This window comes from Podarcis vaucheri (assembly GCF_965113315.1).
Source record: "Podarcis vaucheri genome assembly, chromosome: 10".
Classification (NCBI taxonomy): domain Eukaryota; kingdom Metazoa; phylum Chordata; class Lepidosauria; order Squamata; family Lacertidae; genus Podarcis; species Podarcis vaucheri.
In genome coordinates, this window is record NC_138748.1 from 43,714,277 (window position 1) to 43,738,413 (window position 24,137).

General features: G+C 41.9%; 1 protein-coding gene and 1 long non-coding RNA gene across 2 annotated transcripts in view; one reads left to right on the plus strand and one right to left on the minus strand.

The window, feature by feature from the left end:
* The window catches only part of EP300 (EP300 lysine acetyltransferase), a 75,808-nt gene extending 63,551 nt beyond the window's left edge, over positions 1 to 12,257 (minus strand). The window contains exon 1 of the mRNA XM_082241261.1: positions 11,592 to 12,257. Coding sequence (XP_082097387.1) covers positions 11,592 to 11,685 — 94 coding nt within the window. The 5' untranslated portion in view covers positions 11,686 to 12,257. The remainder of the gene's footprint in view (positions 1 to 11,591) is intronic.
* Positions 12,258 to 12,701: 444 nt separating this feature from the next.
* LOC309542501 lies at positions 12,702 to 19,104 on the plus strand. The gene is made up of 2 exons (XR_014224262.1): positions 12,702 to 12,816; positions 17,520 to 19,104. It is a non-coding gene; the product is annotated as an uncharacterized lncRNA (long non-coding RNA).
* The last annotated feature ends 5,033 nt before the right edge of the window (positions 19,105 to 24,137 follow it).

Sequence of the window (24,137 nt, forward strand, 5' to 3'; positions counted from 1 at the left end):
GTAGGGAATAAAGCAAAGCAGTGGAAGGAAAAGGTTAATCAACTACACTGCCAAGGATTTTAATGGAGTAAGATTTCCACTCCAGCCAGCCAATGGAAGGAAGCATGGTGTCACAGCTGGGCAATGCCAGTAGACATTTTCTCAGGATATCAGGTAGAGCACAAAGCAGGCAAGGAGGCAGGGGGGAAACAAGCCAATGTTTGCCCGATCATCAGTGGGGACACCTGTGATTATGGTATTGTTTACTATGTTAATTTGGCTTATCATTATCTGCAAACCAGGCCCAAGCTAGCTTAGCATTTTCATCTACATTCCCTGCTCCCATGTGCAAGTCTTTCTTGAGAGGGCAGTTCATAGACAGCAGGAACACCTGTGAGGAATGCAAATGGCTCGTATTTGCCACATAGTGGCCTGATTTGACATGACCGTGCTTGATGGAGTTTTCCATACGAAGTGCTAACCCCTATGAGCAGTATGCAAATGCCAGTGGCATTCAGATGTTGGGCCCTCCAAATGTTGCCAAACTACAGCTCTCATTATCCTGGGCCATTGACCATGCTTGCTTGGCTGAAGGAAGTTGTAGTTCAACAACACCGGAAGGGTTCTAGTCCTTGGAGTCAGCATACACACATGCAGCAACATCTCCCTATGGAGCTCATGGATTATGCTATCCTTCAGCAAACAAGGAAGAAATAAAGAAAAACACAAATGATATCTGCCACACCCAAAGAAACTGCAAGGCAAGCAACCCAACAATGCCATGCAACTTTTTAAAGGCAGCAGTCTAAGGTATGTCTCACTCTAAAGTACAATTGATTTATTTTGGAAGTGAAGAAAGAGAAAGGCTAATACGAACTTCTATTATAAAACACAATGCAATGAGGGCTTTTTAAAACCTCTTACTACAATAAACAGAGGCTGCCCTTCTCATAGCATTCTGGGTGGAAAGTGTACATTTTCAGCATGTTTAGAACTATAGAAACAAAAACAAAAAAAATCCATAAAATGTGGATTAGAAAATAAGGAACGGTTATACCTTTTTCTAGAGATTTAACACTTTCATTAGTATTCAATTAACCAGGAGTCCTATGATATTCTTAACCTATCATTTACTTGCCAGGTGTTCTGAAACTGCAATATGAATGTTTGGTTCACCTGATTTGGTTTCCCCCCCCCTCTTACAACTGATTTTAAAACTCTGGGAATTTTTAGGTTGAACTAACCTTAAACTGATCATATCAAACATGCACTCTAATAGAATGGAGAATGTGTGTTTCTGTCAGGCCAGATGAGTACTGAACTACACTAAGGACAGCAGTTTACAGGGTTGCCATTATATGCCAACAGTTATTTTGAAAACGATTAGATCCCAGTGCTATGGTTTCCTCTTTTAGGGACATGTTAGTTCTAGGCAAGAACAGCGAGGGTTTGGGGGTTTTGTTGTTGTTGTTTTTTAATGGAGGTTCAAATAATCAGAACCTGCTGAGGTGTGTTGCTTCTTCACAAAAATATTAATGCAATTTTAAATCACAATGAATGATGTTGTCAACATTCTTTACTTTAATGTACTTGTGGTGAGGAACCACTGACCCAAGGCAAAGTTAAGCCTCCCAGGCTAGCAAGACCATTTCAGTCAAGCCACAGTTGCTGTATATGAACTCAAGTTTGGAACAGGTAAAGGTCAAGCTGTGGTGAAAGGGGGGTGCAGGCAGTGCCTATCAGCAGTGCCTGCAAACCCCCATGCAGAGCACTTTGCAAGCACCAGTGATCAAAGCCATCAGATGATTAGCTGATCACTGACACAAAGCACTGCACCCACATCCATTAGATTCAATTTCAAACTATAGCAAAAGCAAGTCACCTAACACTGATGTCAGGTGACTGAAGGATGGGTGATCCCACCCATCTAGCAAACTTGACCCACAGGGGCAGAGGAGATAAAGATTCATCTGGATCCAGTTCCCCATACTTGATGTACATGAATAGCTTTCTTTGGCTCTTCACACACACTTGAAGAAAACACTCTCATATTGGTTAGGATGTTTCTTTCATTCATGAAATGGTTGAAAGCATGAGCTTCCCGATACTAAAAACCATCATACTGGAAATAAACTACAGCCCTATTTCCATCCGGCTTCAGTTCAGTATCAGCTAAAACTTAAACAACTAACTTTAAACACTAAATTTAGCTGTTATTTGTTGTTCTAGGCCTTTATTGGCATAAGTATATATGATTTGTATTTTATTTTTTAAAGTCATCCAAATACACTGATAACCCAAACACATAAAATATATAAAAGACCAGATAGCCACCACTGAATAAATCAGACTGTTTTAATGCCAATTAAAAAAGTTCTGTTCCAGAAGTCCGTTCAACTTCCCAAAAATTCGGAAACCAAAGCGAGGCTTCTGATTGGCTGCAGGAAGCTCCTGCAGCCAATCGGAAGCCGCGTCGAACATTTGGCTTCCAAAAAGAGTTCACAAACAGAACAGTTCGCATTCAGGAGCCAAAACGTTCAAGAACTAAGTTGTTCAAAAAACAAGGTACGACTGTATTTCCCAGGAAATATTCACCTCAGGTATCTGAGTGCAAGTTGAACTTGGAATAAGGGAATGGACAAATTGCAAATATATTTGGAACATCATTCAGATTTGTTATTTGGGTAGAATATTTAGTTGCTGCTTACACAACTGAGGATAGAATAATCCAATCCTAATTATATTTACTTGGAAGGCCTATGGTTGTCAATGGAGCTTAATTTTCAGAATGAAGTCTGATTAGTTACAATGCAATACAACACACAGGATCACATGAAAATAACTTTTTGCAGTTTTGCTATTGTTTCCAGCATTCTATATTTCAATAAAATGAACTTAAACAACAAAAAGAGTATCATTTCAAAATTCCAGCCATTCCTGTGCTATGTTGCATGACAAATTCAGTTTAGATTTCTGTAGTCTAACTGTTTCCAAGCAAAGCAAAAGGGTTAAAATTCTGCATTTCTTTTCAAATACAGTATTTAGCAGTTTCACAGTACTTCCAAGGTCTATTTTGGACACAATCATATGAAAGAAAAATCACAGAAGCTAGACAAACAAGAAGTTGAAGTGCTCTCAGGAAATATTTCCCACCTCTGAACCCATCCAACACATCTCTTCCAAGAAATGTCACCTTTTTGATAGAAAATATGGTATGGGGCAAACTGGTTAAAGCGCAGAAGCAATTCAAAATGTGGACCAAAGTTTCCTTTCAGGCTGTTTATATTCAGCCTATTTTTTAACAGACAAAAGTTAATCTTTAGGACTGCTGGTTTTCAGAAAAGTAAAAGTAAGATAGCAGAAAGTTTCTAAATAACCGAAACAAAATCTATTGCAGCATATGTTGACTAGGTAGTAGTCGTCCATCTTTTCAGACCCAGAATCTACATCTAGCCCACACAAGCATTTGGGGATGCAATAATTCTTTCTTTTGTAATCATGTATTTGTCTGGAGGTGGTTGGAGGATGGATGGCAGCTAACAGATTGAGGTTGAATCCTGACAAGACAGAAGTACTGTTTTTGGGGGACAGGAGGCAGGCAGGTGTGGAGGACTCCCTGGTCCTGAATGGGGTAACTGTGCCCCTGAAGGACCAGGTGCACAGCCTGGGAGTCATTTTGGACTCACAGCTGTCCATGGAGGAGCAGGTCAATTCTGTGTCCAGGACAGCTGTTTACCAGCTCCATCTGGTACGCAGGCTGAGACCCTATCTGCCCACAGGCTGTCTCGCCAGAGTGGATCGTGCTCTGGTTATCTCTCGCTTCGACTACTGCAATGCGCTCTATGTAGGGCTACCTCTGAAGGTGACCCGGAAACTACAACTAATCCAGAATGCGGCAGCTGGACTGGTGACTGGGAGCGGCCACCAAGACCGCATAACACCAGTCTTGAAAGGCCTACATTGGCTCTCAGTATGTTTCCGAGCACAATTCAAAGTGTTGGTGCTGAACTTTAAAGCCCTAAATGACCTCGGTCCAGTATACCTGAAGGAGCGTCTCCACCCCCATCGTTCAGCCCGGACACTGAGATCCAGTGCCGATGGCCTTCTGGCGGTTCCCTCACTGCGAGAAGCCAAGTTACAGGGAACCAGGCAGAGGGCCTTCTCGGTGATGGCACCCACCCTGTGGAACGCCCTCCCACCAGATGTCAAAGAGAACAACAACTACCAGACTTTTAGAAGACATCTGAAGGGAGCCCTGTTAAGGAAGCTTTTAATGTTTGATTGGTTACTGTATTTTAATATTTTGCTGGAAGCCGCCCAGAGTGGCTGAGGACGTCCAGCCAGATGGGTGGGGTATAAATAATTTATTATTATTATTATTATTATTATTATTATTATTATTACGTGGTAGTGCTGTCATAGTTGCAACCAACAACCAGAGTCTACGTCATTAGATTTGTGAAACACTATCCTCAATTATACCAATTATATGTAATTGCCAGAGAGGAAAAGTTGTGAACAGTAGCGCCAAAAGGCCATGGAATGCAACTAATAACTATGGGTCACTTTCCTGTTTCATTACCATCCTGCAACTTTGACTGCTTTACAGGCAGTCCACTGTTTACGCGGGGGTTACATTCTGAGGCACTGCACACATTGCGTGTAACTGAAACCTATTGACAAAGCCTGCAAACAACCCATTCCACCTCACCCTTTTAATGACATCTTTATGACGTTTCCGGGTCATTTCTGGATTCTGCAATGCGCATATACATGGTAGTGCACATATAAAACATGCCCCTTTCCCTAATCGCCACCAACCTCATTTCAGAAAGCAGGGAAGCTCAGAAAAGGGCAGGTTCATGTGAGACACTAAATGTGCCCCAAGTGAACAGAAAGTGAGTTACTGCCACTGGTGGTGACTAGGATCTGCCTCCAAGTGATTAGATGCCAAGTCAGAACCAAAAATTTTCATTACACTTCTCAGCATGAGTTTATTCCTTTAAAAGTTAAATCTACTGGATATGTTCAATTCAGTGCTAACCAAACTAAGTTAGAGCAAGTACTTTATACCAGATGACTCCTGCTTTGTTGTGCAGAGAGCTCTGCAGTCAATACCTTTTTTGCAAATCAAGTCCCAGTAAATTAAGAAAGTGACTAGTCTGCAGACAGTCCATGCATGCAAGTCTTTATCAACAGGAGATAGCAGCTCCTTCCAAAGACACTGCCCTTTACAAGAGGCTGAGACTCAGAGAAAGCTATGAACCAAACCCTAACTAGTTGCCTGCAGTAGCTGCTGCTGCCTTAAGAGAAAATAGCCTGGAAACTACTTTTATAAGGGGCTTATTCAAAGGCTGTACAAGACTGCTTATGATTTGAAACTAGTACAAATGACCCATAACTTCTCAGGTTCTTGGGATGAGTTCAAGCAAAGTCCTGCACATTATTCTTTAAGGGGAGAAAGATATGGATGTTCAACAGCAAAACCTCAGAAAGTTCTGTTTTGCCTTTGGTCATTTAGGATCTATGAACAGAAACCAGATTCGAACATCTCCTATGCAAATGACATGATTTTTCAGTATGTTCCTCTGAAGTTACACCAAAACAAAGCAGAAACCTATTGCTTCTCTCTCAAGTTTTTTTTTTTTAAAGTTCCCCAATCATAGAGCAATGAGAGGTTACTGGTATTTTCTAGATTCCCCCCCAAAAAACTTCTTTTTTACATCAACTATAAATTGACTGCTAAGCTCCTAATGAAGGGCTAATCAGGAAGCTGTTAACTTATCAGCAAGCTTCTTGCATATACATTCAACTCAGCATGGAAATTCGATAAGACTCCTGGTCCTACTCTTACATCTCTAGGGCTACTACATATCTGACAACTAAGGATAATACCATGCATTTCATAAAGTGGGCTCTGATATATAAAAGCCTAGGGGACAACAGGTTTTACTGTGCAATTATATGTCTTACAGTCAAATGTGTTCAGGATTACAGCAGGACCAGCTCTGGTGGGCTGCCTAACAAGCTTACCTGGTGGTTTGAGCCATTTAAACATTTATCACAATGCCCAGCAGCACCTGATGTAGTGCTGAACGTCTATTGCAACTTTAGTCTTTAAGGTGCCACAACTAAGTAAATTTTGCTGCCCCCTTGCAAAACAAATGCTTTAACACTAAATATAACTTAGTAAGTAGAAGCTTGTTCTTCAATCATCCACATACTACAGATGAATTGTCATTGTGATCCAAAACTCAGTGTTTTATTTTATTTGGAGGGATGCTTCACCTACAATGCATATCGCTCTGATTATTTATGCAGCTACTAGTTTGATTTTATACACCTAGAGCAGTGTTTTTCAACCTTTTTTGGGCAAAAGCACACTTGTTTCATGAAAAAAATCATGAGGCACACCACCACTGTGTGCGGAGAGGGAGATGTCAGAGCCCCGCTGCTCTCTATGGGGAATCGGATGAGAGCGGACCGCCTGACCGCTCTCATCCGATCCCATCCGATCTGATCCCCACCCAGGACAGATGGAAAATAGGGTGTACACAGTCCGCCGCCCGCCTAGTGGGCGAAAATTTGACTTTTTTTTAAATCTTTCGAATTTTTCAATTTTTCCCACGGCACACCAGGCAACATCTCGCGGCACACTAGTGTGCCGCGGAACAGTGGTTGAAAAACACTGACCTAGAGTATTGAATGTTTCCAATTCCTACAACATACTTAGAAATTTATGTTTTCTACAGGGTCTAGTATAAACTTTTGCATTAGTATTGATCAGTGATAAATGAGATTGGTTTAGGAAAGTCTGTCAAACATATTATTTCTAATGACTTGTTAACAATTAGTCTGCACCCATCTGTAAACTGTTTAGCTTCTGTTTGGATGAATTGGTAGTACTGATACTAATGATGTAAAAAGCTTTAAAAAGCAGTCTTAAGTGTTTGAAACACACTGGGACTCCAGCATTTGGAAGTAGATACACTATTTACAGTGCCACAATTTAATACTGTTGTGAAGCACTATTTTAATCATATTTACTTGGCATTAAGGCACCACTGATTTCACTGGCACTTACTTCAATATGTGAGTTTTCAGGAATTGCAACTTAGTATTCTTCTGCATTGTTTAATAGTTACCTTACAATTGCTAAAATCCAGTGATACATGTATGCACAGTGAAATAAGGACATCAAGAACTACACTCTATAAAACTAGCTTACATTTTTCAACTGCCTACATTAGAAAACAGTAAGGAACATTGGACATTAAATTGCTTATAAAAATATTATAATTCTGCCAGAACTACTTGCTCTATTTCCAATGGCCAAATGTCTGTAGTCCGAAACTAAAGCTTATGACCACCATTTCTGCTGGGCTCCCAGGTCAAAGGTATTCACTACTGGGGAAATGATCTCCAGGCTCAACTGCTTGCTATGAAAAAAGACAATAACCCTCTGCCACCTCTCCCCAGTGCTCCTGATCCCAAGGACAATAGCAAGGTATTCCTGCTATGTGGTGAAAGCGACAGGAGAAGTAAAGAGGAGTACAGAGATTGGTCTCATCCACTATCCACTTTACCTGCAGTCTTAACTCTCCTGACATGAAGGGAACTACCAGCATTGGTGCCAAAGGCGTGAGAAAGAAAAAGATGAACAACTATTCCTTATACACAAGGTGGGTAAATGCACTATAGCCCATTGTGTGTGTGTGTGTGTGTGTGTGTGTGTGTGTGTGTGTGTGTTGCCAGTGGTACAATAGTAACTATTAGTTTACAGTAGCTTTCTATTCCCATCTTTCACAGAGAAAGCTAAAACGAATAGTTTACAGTAGCTTTCTATTCCCATCTTTCACAGAGAAAGCTAAAACGTATACTAAATAACTTATACTTTGCAGTCATCTAAACTTTCCCATTTTGTTCTACCTTTTCCAGCTCATTCTTATGGATTTTGCAGGTGGGATATACTGTTTCCAATAACCTCTGAAACAAACTGATATCAAAAGCATAATTGAAGTGATTTGTTCTAAATTAGGCACACATACACCAAATTAAGTTTGAAATACAAATCATACTTCAGTCATTTGAAAGTAAGCTTATTTGTCAGGAAAAAACACAACTTTGAACATGACTGAGTATAATGCTATACATTTTGAAGATCAGAATAATAATTCTAATTAGGTACACAGACACAGAAATCAGCATACAACAAGAAGTTTAATGCAAAAACAGAAAAGTAAGGCTAATGAGATTAACAACAAGGATTTATGATACTGGAATTAATACATCTCAAAGGTAAGGGGTTTCTGTGTTTTTCAAACAGGAGATCCTACTCCATTCCAAAATCGATTTGAAACTGAGGGACAGTTCAAAAGCACATAGGTGCAGTAAAAAAAAATCCATGAAGCCTTTGAGTATGCCTAAAGCACCTATTTGAGTCTTGACATAGAATCTGAATAGCTGTGTACCTGCAAAGCTATTCTGAATGTACACTGCACACATTTACAGTTTTGCCTGCTGTTGCAAACCAAACAGAAGAAGCAGGTTTAAAATGCAGGTCCGTTACCTACTTTCTGCCTCATTTCCCAACATCAGCACTGTATGTATCTGGATGATATTCCAATTTTTACTTAAGAGTTCTTTACATACCTAACCTTCAAAAAGACAACTGAAATGCAACCTTATAGGTTTACACTAACTAAAATTCTCAAATGTGTATTTCATTTCACAAAACACAACTAAATTAAAAGATATACTGTAGGTTTAATAAGAGCTTTCATAACACAATGCACTACTTTATGGATATGGCATACAGTAGTTGTGTTCTCTCTCAATGCAGCACATGCTTGTGTTCTAACCTGTGTTTTCAGCTGAGCTCATACAGGACCACACAACTTTGTTATAATCAAATAATGAAAAGACATCTTCTTCCACTCACTATGAAAGCTATTAATAATACTATAGCAAAACTCATTTGTTTGAGGAAAGGGGGAAGCACCGTATTCCGGAGTTCTGATAGCAGTCAATACAGGCAATGTGGGAATTCTAAGCAATAATACTGCTGTTCAGCATACAGACAGAAAAGCTGCGCAAATTGCCAACTTTATTCTTATGGCAATGACATACCTAGAAATGTTTCTATTTATCAACAGTCTTTTTTCTCCAACATTAATATCTCCATATACTCTAATGATTTCAGCATTAATATGAAGTATTCTACAACTATGTATGCTTTTAAACTTGTATTAAATATGTTTTAAGGCATCAGAACAAGAACACAGAAATAAGGCAGCTAGGGCTTCTATTAGCGAGAAAAAGATGCAGCACTGTGACGCAGCATTATAGGGGGGAAGACCACTAGTTTGTTTCCAAAATGAGGTTTACTACCATACCACATGTTAGTATATTTTAAATTACTTCTCTGCATGTCCATATTCTGAACACATAAAGTAAGAGTCACTATCATATTTCCACATTCTAAATATGAAGTAATGTATCTGTACAATCTAACCTCTAGATGAAGTACTTCTGGAGATTAAATTTGACTAGCCCTGGTTGCAATATGCTGAATATACTTAACATTTCTCCAAACACGGCTAAATTAACGTTACACTTAACATCTCCAGTTGACTAGTATTTCACTGAGGATTCAATCAAAATAGGCATTATAGATCATTTATTACTAGTCAAAAGCATGAGGCAATAATTACCTTTTTAAAGGAGGTAACAAGCCTAGTAAACAAACCAAGTAACCATTACAAGACACTAAGATTTGTCTAGTATACTTCTCAAATAAGGTAGGAAGATATGTAATAGCTTACCAATGTTATAAAAGAACAAAACAACTAAAATATGCTTACTGGATATTAAGAGTAATGCAATTCTCATAGGCAAAGGAATCATTCACTGAACACAACTACATAAAGGATGCAATCTTGAGCATATTCACTGTAATCCTAACCCCTGTAATCTGGGAGTAAACTCCATTTAGTTCAGTAAGACTTCTGAGTTAGGAATCTCAAAATAGGACTTACTTCTGAGTAAATATGTGCAAGATTGTACTGACTTTTAAGCACAGGCATGTCCACTCAAAAATTAAAACTACTCTTACAGTGTGCATAGGGCTGCAGGCTTTAAGATTTAACTACATAGCTTCGTTCTGTCTAAGAGAATGACCTGACATGAATCTAAATACCACTCTGTAGCATAGTATGAAGAAATGAGTATATACTGTGTTACCTATGTAGTATTTGCTTTTTGGCCAGAGCTTCTAATTCTGCTTACCAGTACAATGGAACCTGTTGATTTTCAGGTAAGTGCAATATCCCAATAAATGGTGTAATTAATGCTGCTTCATTTGAAATCCAGTTCCTAAACTTACTACAGTGGTCTTAAGGAGAGTGGATTCAAGAAAAAACATTGCTCAGCACCAAATGCTTAAAACAGCTTTCTGAATTATACTAAACCAACCAGTATTCAAACTAAAATACAAGAAAATGAAAACAACTTGTTATGCATCAAATAATATCAGCCATTTCCCCCCTGACTTCATATATGAAGTAGTGCTAACAAGTTCAATGTACAAAACTGGCTACCATCAGTAACCACAATGCCCAGATATGTGGCTGAAGAGCTCCTCTCCTCTAATAAAGTTAGTTAAGAACTACTGCACTGTTTGATCACTTACTCCCCATACCTATACCTTCAGAAAAGCAATACCAGTACTTGTATAGTCAGTTGCATTCTACAGTGATTTAGTTCCCTGAACTTCTAAAACAACCAGTAAACGTTTGTTACCAAATGAACACCTGTAACTTGCATCCATAATTTCTAAGGAGTTCTAGAGTTCTAACTAGCTGGCTTTTACGAACCTCAAGAAATATCACATTAAAATACAGACAGAAGAGTTAAGAATAGTTGTACTCATCCTCACACATGCAGAGAGACTATATGGGAATTTCAGACATTTTGGTCTCAAAGCAAGGAAGTAGAAGATGCAAAAGAAAAAGGTGGCTCCATAGTTTCTCAAGGCAAATCAGGTGAACTATTTAACAAAATGTCAATACAAACATTATTCGTCAATTAATATTATGACTCTTGACCAAACAGAAATGTTGGCATTTAAGAATGCTTTGTGGTTATGAAAGAAATGGTGGAGGAAACAAACTATCCATCATAATACTGCTCAGAGCAAAAAAAAAAAAATCAAGACTGAATGCCTCATCTTTAAAAAGCTAGATTTTACCAAAATCAGGACTCTACATGCACAAAAATGTAGATAACAGCTGTGTAATGATTTACACTATAACTAGAGTTTAGGATTGTTGGTGTTTTTTTAACAAAGGTTTCATTTGCTGCAGAACAGTGAAACGGGCAAGCAAGTAACACAGACATGCTTATAGCCCCTTCAATGAAAGGGCAGCAGCAGCAATTAAACACCCAATGTGATTAATGCAGCAAGGTGCAGAGAAAAGTAGGTACACAGAAAGGCAAAAAGAGACAGTATAAGAAGGGTACTAGACAACAGACTGTGCAAAACATGGGGACATTCAAGAGGAAAGGAAGGGAAGGGACCCATATGCAGTGAGGTAAAAGCAAGAGAGACTGACCTGTGCCATCGCTTGCAGAGACAGAGAGCGCCGGTGAGGAGAGTTTAGGCCTCTTGGCTGAAGGCGGGCCCGACTCCACCACATTCTCGGCCATTTTTAATTCTTTTTAGACAAACAGAGCCCAAATTAAAGATGGGGTTCGTCAAAGTCGTCAGCCTTCTTCTTGGATCCGGAATCAACCGAACAACAGTAAGAGAAGGAACTGAAGAAGAAAGGGACAAAGTTCCTCTTTTTCTGCCCCTCGGGATCTATCTCTGTTGGGTAGCAGCGACTAAGGGGGAACAGCGATGGGAAATAGGGTGTGGAAGCAGTCTTTCCTCCGGCCCACAGGGAAAAACAAGGATGAAAAGAAGAGAACAAACCCTTCTCCAAACACAAATATGCGGGGTTGGTGGGTTTACAAATCGAATTAAATCCGGCTGTGGGGCTGCTGGTGCTTCCTCGCCGCCGCCAACACCACCATCTTCATCCTCCGGGGGGTCGTCGTCTTCTCCTCCTCCTGCTGCCTCTTCGCCGCCGCCATCAACCTCTTCCTCCTCGGCGTCGTCCTCCTCCTCCTCATCGCCACAAGGAGGCGGGCGAAGGAGGAGAGGAGAAAAAAAGGAGAAAGAATCTCTCTCCTCTGCTCGCAGTTCCTTCCCTCTCCTTCCAAAAACCAGCTTGCAATGCGGGGGGGGGGAGAGAAATGCCCACTGCTAGTGAAAAAGGGACCGAGGAAGGGGGTCACAGACAGAGCGTGTCGAGGGTCCCCAACTCCCCCTGCGCCTTTCTCGCCAGTCACTAATGGCTGCAGAAAGGGGAGCCGTAAGGAGGAGGAGGAGGATGAAGCTAAGTCCCAGGAGTCTCCGCTTCACATCTTGTTGTGCAGGAACAAGGAGGCGGAGGAGGGGTTGTTGTCCCGATGGAGGCAGCAGAGATCCCGGGATGGGGGCTGGAGAGGGTGGGCTTCAGGACTCGCACCCCGCGCCCCCACCTTTTCTTCCTTTCTTTCTCTGTAGCAGGGTGCCCCCCTTCTGGTCAGATGGAGGGATCGATCCCAGAGCAGGAGGAGGAGAAAGCAGCGGCGGCGGCGGCCCCTCCCCCCCTTCTCTCTGCCTCTTCCCCCTCCCTGGGGGGATAAGGATGGTTGCGAGCGCTTGGTCTGCGGAGAGGACAAGACTCTCCTCGGAACCGAAGACGCGATGCCTCAGGCGTTTCTGGAGCGGCTCCGTCTCATGTCCGCCATGTAGGACCTGGGGAAGAGGGAAGGGGGAGCGCAGAGAAAAGAAACAGCTTTCCAAACCGGAGCCAGGCGGCCTCCTGACCCCGCGAACGGGCTCAGTCGCCAGGAGAGGCTGTGGGTGGGGTCCACCCGGGGTCCCGAGTCACTAGCCGAAGCCGGGAGTGCGTACTCCCCTACTGGCTGCGAGGCTGGTGTAGGGGGTGTATCACGGAGGTTTCGGGTTCCCTCAGGTCTGGCCGGCCAGGGGCCCTGAGCGGCTGTCGGTCTCTGTCGTTGCTTTTCCACCTCCCAGGCTCTACCCGCCCAGCTCGGTCCCTCTCGTTCGCTCCCTCCCCTCAGTCGCTCACACACAAACAAAATGGCGGCTGTTGTTTCTTCACTCTCCCGATTCCTCAGAGGGAAGCGAGCGGCGGCGGCCGGAAATGAGCCAAGAGAAAAAGGGGCGTGGCCAGAAAAAGGAGAGGCGGGGACGCACGCAGCTCGCACACACAATGGAACGCGGAGGGCCGAGGAGGGGGAGAACCCGAGGCGGGGTCAGCTGCGGTCACGAGACTTGCTCAGCCACTCGCCTTGCGCTCCCGGAGCGATCCCTTCCGCAAACTCTCTCGCCTCCGCCTCTTAAAGGGGAAGGAGAAGCTGCTCGCCCGCTTCCCTCCGCCTTTACTTGTGTTTTCTGTCGGCCAAAATAGACCGCGAGGTTGCTGCTTGGGACCGGCCTATTGTAATGGGGGAAGGGGGGGCGCTGAGCTTGTGTACTCTGGACCTGGCATTGCCCACGGTACGCATCGGAAGCCCTCCGTAGGAAGACAGGCCCTGGCTCCTCGCTTCCCTCCTTTGCTGCTGCAAAGACAGCGGCCCAGAGTCACAGCCGGGGGATGGTTTGGTGGGGGGCGGCGGAAGAGAGCAGGGTTTGGCCGGCCTTCTAGCTTCTCATGTACGGTGCAGGCACACACACACACCGATGTGATGAAGACGACGACTCAGGGTATACGTGCACATATAGACATAGGACATGAACCGTAACCTGGGATAGTATGAGAACAAAATCATCACACAGCCTCAAGGTGGAGGCGCAGAGGTCTTTTTATCAAGCGATCTTGCACAATTTCATTTTCCTGCCAACATCCATGTCTCTTCCTCGTAAAGAAGGAAAATTCACTGCGGGGGGAGGGCTTTATTACGCGAAAAGACGTGGGGTAGCATTGTGCTGGGATTGATACGTATTCCCTGTAATGCCGCGAGTCTGGTTTATAACGCTACGCCTATGTTTTTAATCGTGATTTGCCACCGCGCTCTTTCGTACAAGAATCCATAATTAAGGCAGGGATGGGGTGGGGGGGATCACAGTAAATTAATGTATAGACTAGGAGAGCCTTCCGTCGTTCGGTATGTTGTGTGTATACACATGAGCCTTTCTCTGCAGACTCCCGGGAGAAACAGCAGCACCTTGCTCACATATTCATTCCTTTGTAAAACGTAGAGAAGCGAGAGGGTTCCGTGTTCTTTCCTTTCCCTCTTCGTAGGAGAGGTGAACAATCAGTTCACAAGACCACTGGACACATGGCTTGCTTCTTCTAGCTTGGTTTTTTATAAGTGCCTGTAGGAAACGCCTCACCTGAGCAGCGCACATACTGTAATATGGAATGCCTGCTACGTTCACTTTTCCAAGGGTTTTCTGGTCTGTGCTTGCGACAGACAGTTCTGTTAGTCCGTTCATCACAATAATTGTTTTATTAAGGTTAAAAGGACAGAGCAAATCAGAGCATTCCATCACTTGTGTGAATTGGTCTTTATGTGACACTTGTAGTGGACTGGACTACTGAAAGTGATCCATAAGATTACTTACGATATGGTGACATAGAAGGGGTGTAAAATCCAGGCAACTGTGGCCCGGACCTAGTTGCTGGAAAGGACAGGACGGTACGTCTCTCCTTGGGTATGTGCTGCTACACAGAACACCGAAGGACAACAGGATTGTGGAACACCACTGCTGTCTCTTGCTCCTTTTGTCTGTGCTTCTTTCCCCATCCCAGTTATTTCTCTCAAGCCTATTTTCAGTGAAGCTTAACTTACGTTGCTCTCAAACTTTGATGGAGATGTGTGAGCAGCACAAGCAGGAGCCAGGAAATCATCTTCGGTAGGAGGGGAGATACAGAAACAAACCCAAGGAAGAATACTGACACATCACTCCCTTTCAGTCTAGTCCTAGTACAGCTTGCAGTTCCTAAATTTTCTGTTTCGTTTCATGTATCTGCTGCTTTTCCACAGTGGACTGTGCCCAAAGCAGCTCACAATAAGCACCAGATAACAGAAAAGACCATTAAAACAATTCATTACAAAACATAACAAATTTAAATAAGGGGGAAATGAACCATTCTTCCTCAAATTATTTTGCATGCAAAAAATAATGTCCATCTTCATAGGCAGTTCCTGAAATGTGTTTGTGGGTGTACCAAATAGAAAGATTTGAGAAAACATATCTCCTGCCAAAGTCCTATGCTCTTCTGAAGAATGTCGGGATATCAGAGAGTTTTGTAAAAAGTATTTGCGCCCTTGGTAATCCACTGTCTGTGAAGCATTCAACTGATCTCATCATTAGGAAAAAAATAATACCTGGTCTGCTTCACCCAAACTGCACAAAGCTTTAGCACACTAGACAGGAAAACAGTGGTACATTATGACACAGTAAAAGAATACTACCATACCTGGGCTTGGGGTGGGGATGGGGAACTAGTGCCCTCCAGATGTTGTCACTATCATGGCCAATATCCAAGGATAATGGAAGCTGTACCAGCAATGTCTGGAGGGCCTCAGGAATTCTCTTTGAATCCAAGGCTGTGGCAATGGGGGAAGCAAGGTCCTCTTGGGGTTTCGATGCTATGAACCCCTCCATCTCCTGCTCAGGTTGTATAAATATATGATAAAGACACCATAGTCTCTGCTTTGCCTTGCTACCAAAATGAAACACGAACCCTGGGTAAGCGCCTGGAACCCCTGGAATCTCGTAGTGCTCAGAGATTGGGGTGGCGTGTGACAATATTTTAACTTTTGAATGTTTTTTGAGTGGGGTGGTAATTTTTTCTTGGTTTTCATGTTCGAGTTTTTTTTTACTTACAATCAAGCAGCGTATACATCTTATGAAATAAATAAAAATAATAAATTATGTGTAGTGAATAGGCTGGAACATCACACCTCAAGTAAAATTTATGAACTAATAAATCACTGTTAAACTTCAGGGGGGGGCGGAATCTGTCTTACCAGGTCTAGTGCTATTCAATATTTTAATTCATTACGTAAAAGAAGGGAAATGCATCTAATTTATACATGCAACAGAACAAAATATGTGAATTTATTGAATAACCCTACACTGAATCAGTCTAAATGTGTGTTTTTCCTCAGCCTCCCTTGCAGTCCCCCCACCCCCCGGCCTGGGATAAACTCCAGAAGGTAAAATGGCAATGGAATGGTAGATACTAGGAAGAAGGGTTTGGGGAATCTGTGTATGTTATCATGAGCAGCTTCTATCACCAAAGTATTGCACTCTCCCAAAATGTTTAGAGGTACCAAGGCTCCATCTCTCTCTGCAGCAGTGCCTCTGTGCCACCCATGTTTGCTTAGTTATGTCCCACCTCACTTATGCCTATCTACCTGTCCTCCCAGTTCTAATTTATATACCCAGATACAGCATCTTGCTCCCAATCTAGGTGGATTATGGTTGATAATCTAGCTTTTCGGCCTGTCAGTTGGTTGGGACTAATTCTGTTTTTGCTGCAACCTGCTACATTTAAGCTTTGCTGTGCTGACTTCCAGCTTGTTTGACCTCAACCCTGCCAACAGTCACAACTTGAAGGAAATAGTGAAATCTACATCTAAAAAGAGGCAAAAGTTTGTTGGGAAGGTTCAAGTGTAGAGCAGAGAATCCTGCTTGTGCACAGTTTGGCCTTGAGGTCTCCTTCAGTCCATTATTCTTCATTGATCTATTCCAATACTTCTAAAGCATCATCTTAACAGTATCTATCAATCTGCTTCCAGTGAAATCTCTAGAATCTCTTTAAAAAAATATTTTTAAATAAAAAGACTGGTGTATTATTGTGTTCATTTAGAGATTATAGCTATGTGGTACTACTCTCCAGTGGTTCATTCCTATCTGGAAAATTGGTCGCAGAAGGTGGTGCTGGGAGATTGCTTGCCTATCCCATGTCTTCTGGCATGTTAGGTACTGTACTTCAGGGTTCCATCTTGTTTCCCTTGTTTTTTAACATCTATGTCAGTGGTTCCCAAACGTTTCTCACTATGGACCACTTGAAAATTACTGAGGGTCTTGGTAGACCACTTAATGGCTCTCCTACTTCTTGTAGCAATTGTAATTAACAGATGCTGTTTTATTTTTTTAATGTATTTTTACTGCTTCTTTTAATTCTTATATTGTATGTTATTGTATTATAATTTGTAATAAAATAAAATCCAATATAATAAATAAAAGAAGTGCTAAAAATACAAGAAATAAAAATACAGTTAAATTCAATGTGAATATTTAATGCTGTGGATATGCCTGTCCTGCTAAACTTATTCATCCAAGCACCCCATTAACTTTGCTCTTAATCTTCTCTGTTCCTTTCAAGACCACATTTTAGCAATTCCTGCGTAAGTGGATATCTAGCTAAAGGGAGATTTATTCTCTTCACATTTTTTGTTATGTCTATTAGACTGCAAGTCTGTGAACCTGCACGTCAGACCAACTGGGCAGCTGTGTAACAGACGTGTAATCTTTCAAGGGAAAACCATTCCCATATCTACCTTCTGATAAATTCTACAGGAAAAGGACATAGGAGAAGCTGTTTCCCAGGAACCCAGTTGCATATTTGACTCCTGCTGCTAATGGAAAGCTGTGCCTCCACCATCCACTGACATCACTTCAAAGAGACAAGAAACATCCTTGCAATGTTTGGGTGCTCAAAAGCTAGGAACAGTGTGTCGCTACCACAATTCAATACAGCCCTAAAATCAAACTTCATTAAGACTCCATGACAACCACCACTTGGTTAGTAATCCAGCGAGGCAGCACTTTGGATCCCGCAACCAATGTCTGACTGAGCAACAGGACAGTCTCAAATTCAGTCTTTCAGATACATTTGCAAAATTTACTAAGATAGGATTTATACTGATCTCTCTGCCTCTATGTATAAAACTAAGAAAAATGTTTAAAGGCGCCTACCCTGCTCCACTTTTGTAAAAGTTTCTCTCACCAACCAAAACACAGTATTCTCCACCCTCGTGTGTTCAGGGCGCAGGTGCAGAAACAAAACCAATAAAAAAAGGCATAGAGTCCCTCATGTGTTTTGAAAAGACAACACCTTTATTGGTTAGTGGGCATTAATGATAGTATGGCACGCGGCAAAGATCCTATCATTCAGTGCGCTAATTCCTGGACAAGGCTCCATGCTCAAACCATCTGCTGTGAGTCAGTCTCCTTAACGGCCCACATCAGTGTGGACTGGTCTGCTTACAGCAACCTGGGAGCACAGCGACCCAACAGCCCCCTCAGTTGCTGGGACCATGGACAGAATGCAGCACCCTTAGATTTCCCAAGAGATACTGCCATTGGCTTCCACATAGTAGGCCTGCCCACACACCAATGCGGCCAAGTGTCACTCCTGCACCCACAAAAGGGGAGAGATCATTTACTCCTGCCTGCACAGGGGCACAAGTTGCAGCCCCTTGGTAAGTCAGGAAGTACATCACGGGATAACACCAAACCAGTGCAGCGACACTGACATGGCTCCATCTCCCCTTCCCCCAGTCAGATTGTCCCACACAAATGCTGGACTTAGACATTGCTAGGGGAGTAGAGAAAAAAGTCATAGAGGAGGGGCAGCTGCCCCTCTGACACAAAATATAAAACAGCAGTTGGATTTCTCTAGTCAAGAAACAAGTTGAAAAACTAGAGTAGAGTCAGTTTGAACATGTATGACCCTATGGCATGTCAGACTCAAGTAATGACTGGAAATATGTAGTTAATTGTTAATTATTCATTTTATTATAATTACTTGCAGTATATTTTATGGGTTAACGACTGCATTGTGGGAGAGAAACATTTGGTAGAACAATATCCTGCTGCAGATATTTTGAATTAGATTATACATCATAATCTAGTCCTGTGTTGAATTATGCTTTTAAAATGTTATGTTCCTTCTTAAATATGTGTTTTATGTATGTATCTTTGTATGTTACCCATGAAAACTGACACTTTAATGGGGGTATAAACTGAGATCTGTATTATTTTTTAAGTTATGCTACTTACAGACTTCATTGTTATTTTTCCTCCCCCCCCCTTTATCTTTATTGCGGTCCATAGACCCACAAAACAGTTTCAAAACAAGATACAGTTAAGACAACCAAACAACAGGCGAAAGAGACCGAGGTAGTCGTTTTGTTATGTCTAGAGCATGATGGTCTTTTTTTGTTACGACCTCCGAAAGAAACTTTGCCACAGTCAGTGTAATATCATTTGACCTATCCTCCAGAAGGTATTTAATATGGGAGGCTTCGCATTTTCCCGATATTGTTCTAAGGAATTTGTACCTTAACCTTAAAAAAAAAAGTGAGATCAGCATTTGTGCTAAAATTCCTCAATACAGAGGGTAATTTATCTGACTTACTAATTTTAGTTACTAATTTTATAAGTTTAAATAAAACCTACCATTTGTGTGTGTGTACACTTATACGTACAAGCAAGAACATATAAAATTGAAGTTAAGAGAAATCCAGGCCTATTGTTAAAGACTAGAGGAGTGCTACTCAAGCTCCCCCTCCTCACACATAGCATAATTATCACAATTTTCCTTTGTACAGTATATAATATAAACACTCAAATACATAACTTAGTGCAGACAGGAATCACCCCATGGGCAAAATATATGCTGCGGACCAAACTCTCAAGGAACCCATTCACCTCACCTTGCTCTTTTTTTACTGTATTTAAATCCTCTCCTATCATAGTAGGATGTGGTCTTCATAGTACCACATCAGCAGTCATGCCAGTGAATTAATTTCTTTATACTTTTATTTAGTCCATTTATATACTGTACCACTTAACAGATAAAAGCAACAAGTATTACAAAAATACATAGCAACAGTGCTTTTTTCTGGGGGTACTCAAAAGGCACATTTTAAAAAGAGTGTTAAAAGTGTGGCACTTACTGTAACAGCTTCATGGTGAGTATCGGCACCATTTTTTCATTATTATTTTTTAAGCATTGCATAATAACATATACAACTGTAGAATTAATAATTACTAACCTTTCTAACCTATCTTCACTCTCAGCCTCCTGGCTCTTACCCAGGACACAAACAAACTCACAACTCAGTCACAAAATATCAAAAAGAAGGATTCTGAAAACTGCTGACATCACACTAATCTTTTACTCTAGACGTACTTTTTTATGGGCAGGCACCAAGGTGAATGGAGCTTCCTCAGCCTATGTCCCATTCAACAGTTAGCTGCCCTCTCCACAGCTAGTCCCAGGTTACGGCAGCTTTGATGAGTTTCTCAGTGAGTTCCAAAGATGGAGAAGAAAACATTCCTCCACACACAGTTCTTTCTGTCGTTTTTGGCCCATTTCTCCAGCTGCTTTCTTATGATTCTACGGAGGGGCTTTCATTTGTGGGCAGGCACCAGGATGGATGGAGCACCCTCATGCTGCCCACAATTATGTCCCATTCAGTAGTGGAGCTCCAATCTCCACATCCACTTTGTATGCAGCATATGACCATAGAACAGTTTAAGGAACAAAAACACATGGATATGTTGATTACAGAGTTGTGCCCAAATGCCCTCTCAAAATTATCCACCTGATTTGTAGGCAGAAAAAAATGGGGTATACCATTTCGCCAGATTTATCTAGATGGAGAAGAAATTATCCAATAGTTTCTCAATGAATGAGCCTCGCCGATAGCAGTGGCAGCAGCATAGCTTGTTTGTTTTCCCCTTGTGCGCCTGTGAGAGTTTTGCTGCTGTACGATCGTTATGGAGTGCTGCTTGGAGCCAGGATGGGGGACACCACTAAAAAGAAAGAAAGAAAGAAAGAAAGAAAGAAAGAAAGAAAGAAAGAAAGAAAGGTGGAGAGTATTTGGATAAAATTCTGCAAAGTGGACTTCTTCTTCTGGGAGAGGGATGAGAAACAGCAAGTCTCATAAATATTCACAAGAATGTTTTCATGTGCATATAAAGAGGTCCAAAATGCACATGTCTTAAGCATAGGCTTGTACTCTCATCACCCCTGATCATTGGCCATGCGACATCTGGTGGGCCAAAGGTTTCCCACACCTGTATTATACCTTACTCCTGTTGGATATTCAGGTGGAATTGACATTGTCCATATGTTCTGAGGTCCTCGGAGTTATTAACATATTTTCCTCAAGATTTGCAGGAGAACAATGCAATGGTATTGCATGGCAGACATTGATCCAAAGTGGAGAAGCATCTGCAAGTAGTGCTGTCATTTTGATTTACCAATTGCCTGTAGTTTATATTGCTCCTTATCTCTTTATCCATATCTTCATGGCTGCTCAGTATCTGCACAGATAGAAGTCAATAATTAACCTAGGCTCAGAGCCCAATTAATTCCTATGCAGACAGTATCAAATAACAGGATTAAAAATCATTTTCCCTTAGCACTTTATTTTTATCGCCCAGTCCTTACTAATTCTCATGTAGCTTTTGCTGCGAAACCTTTTAAAAACTGCTGCTATTTTGCCCCAGTTTTGTTCCCTCTGCATGCCTATATTTAAAGCAATTTTGTTCTTCCCTCACAGATTTTGTGGAGGTAAGCACGTTCGATGAGATCTCACTGATGAGCAAACATTGCATCAGTTTGATAAAGAGATAGAAGGTCTGAATAGAAAAAAAAGTGGACAGTTTGACATTTTCGTGGGTAAGTTACCATTTCAACAGCAAAAAGGCACCGAGCCATCTGCCTTTGTGTAACAAATTGTTCCTGTTTGAACGATAATCAGTAAAAGATGAGAATCAGTAAAATCAGAGGGCATGTGAGCAATGCCAGCTCAAATACGCAGAGTGGTAGTTTAAAGCCCAGAGAGCCCGTGAAGCCACTGACTGAGTTGTGTGGCAGCCAGAATGACTGCAGGGGAGGAGTACCCCTCCCACAAGATCCTGGGGTCCCTTCCAACTCTACAATACTACGCCTCTACTTGCAAGTCTGTAGCAATAGGCCTTAATTCCCCTTAGCTTCAATTACTAGTTCTTACTAGTACTAGTGTGTGTGTGTGTGTGTGCGCGCACTAAACAAACGGTTAGTTTTACTTAAACTTGTAAAATAATTTGTTGTTGTTGTTTAGTCGTTTAGTCATGTACGACTCTTTGTGACCCCATGGACCAGAGCACGCCAGGCACTCCTGTCTTCCACTGCCTCCCGCATATAAAATAATTTACTTGTTAGTAAAAAGAGAGAGAAATTACCCTCTGTACTGTGGAACTGTGCGATAGATACTCATTTCACATCTTCTTTTATTTTTAAGATGAAGGAGCAAATTCCTTGATACAATGAAGTCTGTTAGTTGCATAACTGAAAACAGAATCTACATCTCAGAGTTTATAGTCCTTTGAAAGTGCCAGTGTTCTTGGCTAATATATATACATACATAAAACACACACACACACACACACACACACACACACACACACAAAGCCCACATAACATTTTAAAGCATAATTCAACACAGGACTAGATTATGATGTACACGTTCTAATTCAAAACCTCTGCAGCATGATATTGTATTACCAAATGTTTCACTTGCACAGTGCAGTCATTCACCCATAAAATACCCTGTAAGTGATTACAATAAAGGCAGGAAGAACATCCAATTAACTACATATTTCCAGTCATTATTTGATTATTGGTTGGCATCCATCTGTCTTGGAAGAGTGTACTTTTGAGGGGGTGAAGACAAAACATTGGAAGTTACAGCGTCTACTGTGGCTGCAGAGGGCCTGGATAGCTCAGTTGGTTAGACCATGGTGCTGATAACACCAAGGTTGCAGGTTCAATCCCTGTATGGACCAGCTGCATATTTCTGCATTGCAAGGGGTTGGACTAGATGATCCCCAGGATCCCTTCCAACTCTACAGTTCTATGATTCTATTATTCTAATACAGGAGAGACATGTTTCGTTGCAGTTGGAGCAAATAGAAGTGTCTGGTTGTGCTGCTGCAGATGCACCATGTCGTTGCTTCTCTCTGTGCTCCTCCCAGTGGTCCTTCTTTGGTCACTGCTGTGGATACACGACCTGATTGTCTCTAGGCACTGCAGACGCCTGCAAGAGATTCCCAAATGGCAGGGTTAATGTTGTCAGCCTTCATGTCATGTTTGCAGACATCTTTGTAATGCAGAGAAATTCAATTGCTGATTTATATGTTGTTTCAGAGGCAGTTGTCACTTCTCTATGGCTTCTCTCTCTACTCCTCTGAGTGATGTCTAAGTCCAGTAATTGTGAGGGACAAGTAGACTGGGGAAAGATTAGATGCAACTATGCCGGTGCTGTAGCACTGGTTTGGTGTTATCACTTGCCAGTGATGCAGTTACATACCCTCCAACATTTATCTGATTAAAATAGAGACATCCTATTCAACAACAACAACTTTTCTTTTTATATCCCACCAATCTAACTGGGTTGACCCAGCCTCTCTGGACTGCTTCCAAAACATATAAAAACATAATAAAACATTAAACTTCCCTATACAGGGCTGCCTTCAGATGGCTCAGGGTTGGATAACTCCATACACTCCATTTCTCCAGTGAAAATAGGGATGTCCTAAGGAAAAGCAGGGCAGCACAGAATCAAATCAGAATCTGAGGTGGCTTCTGTAAATTCAGGACTGTCCCTGGAAAACAGGGACACTTGCAGGTGGTTAATTTTAGTCTCTGTCTTAATAGTCTTACATGTGCAGCAGGTTCTCTTTAGATCAGGAGCGAGGGACCTCGGGTCTAGAGGCCACATACAGCGCTCTACTCTTGTATATTTGACCCATAGGACTCTCTCTAGGTCGTGCTCCCTTCTTGGCCACAACTTCTTTGGGCCTGGCTGACATTTGACCTTGAACTCTGATGACTCCTGCTTTCCTGGATGGAGGACAGAGAAGGTGTCCGAGTGTGTGCAGAAGCTAGCCTACTGTACAAAGGTAATATTTGCATGCATGGCTCTGCTCACCTTTGACTCTGCCCCCTCCCTCCACTAGCCTGTGGCCCCCAGAAGGTTAGCCAGAAGGGAAATTAGGCCCTTGGGTTGTAAAAGATTCCCCAACCTTG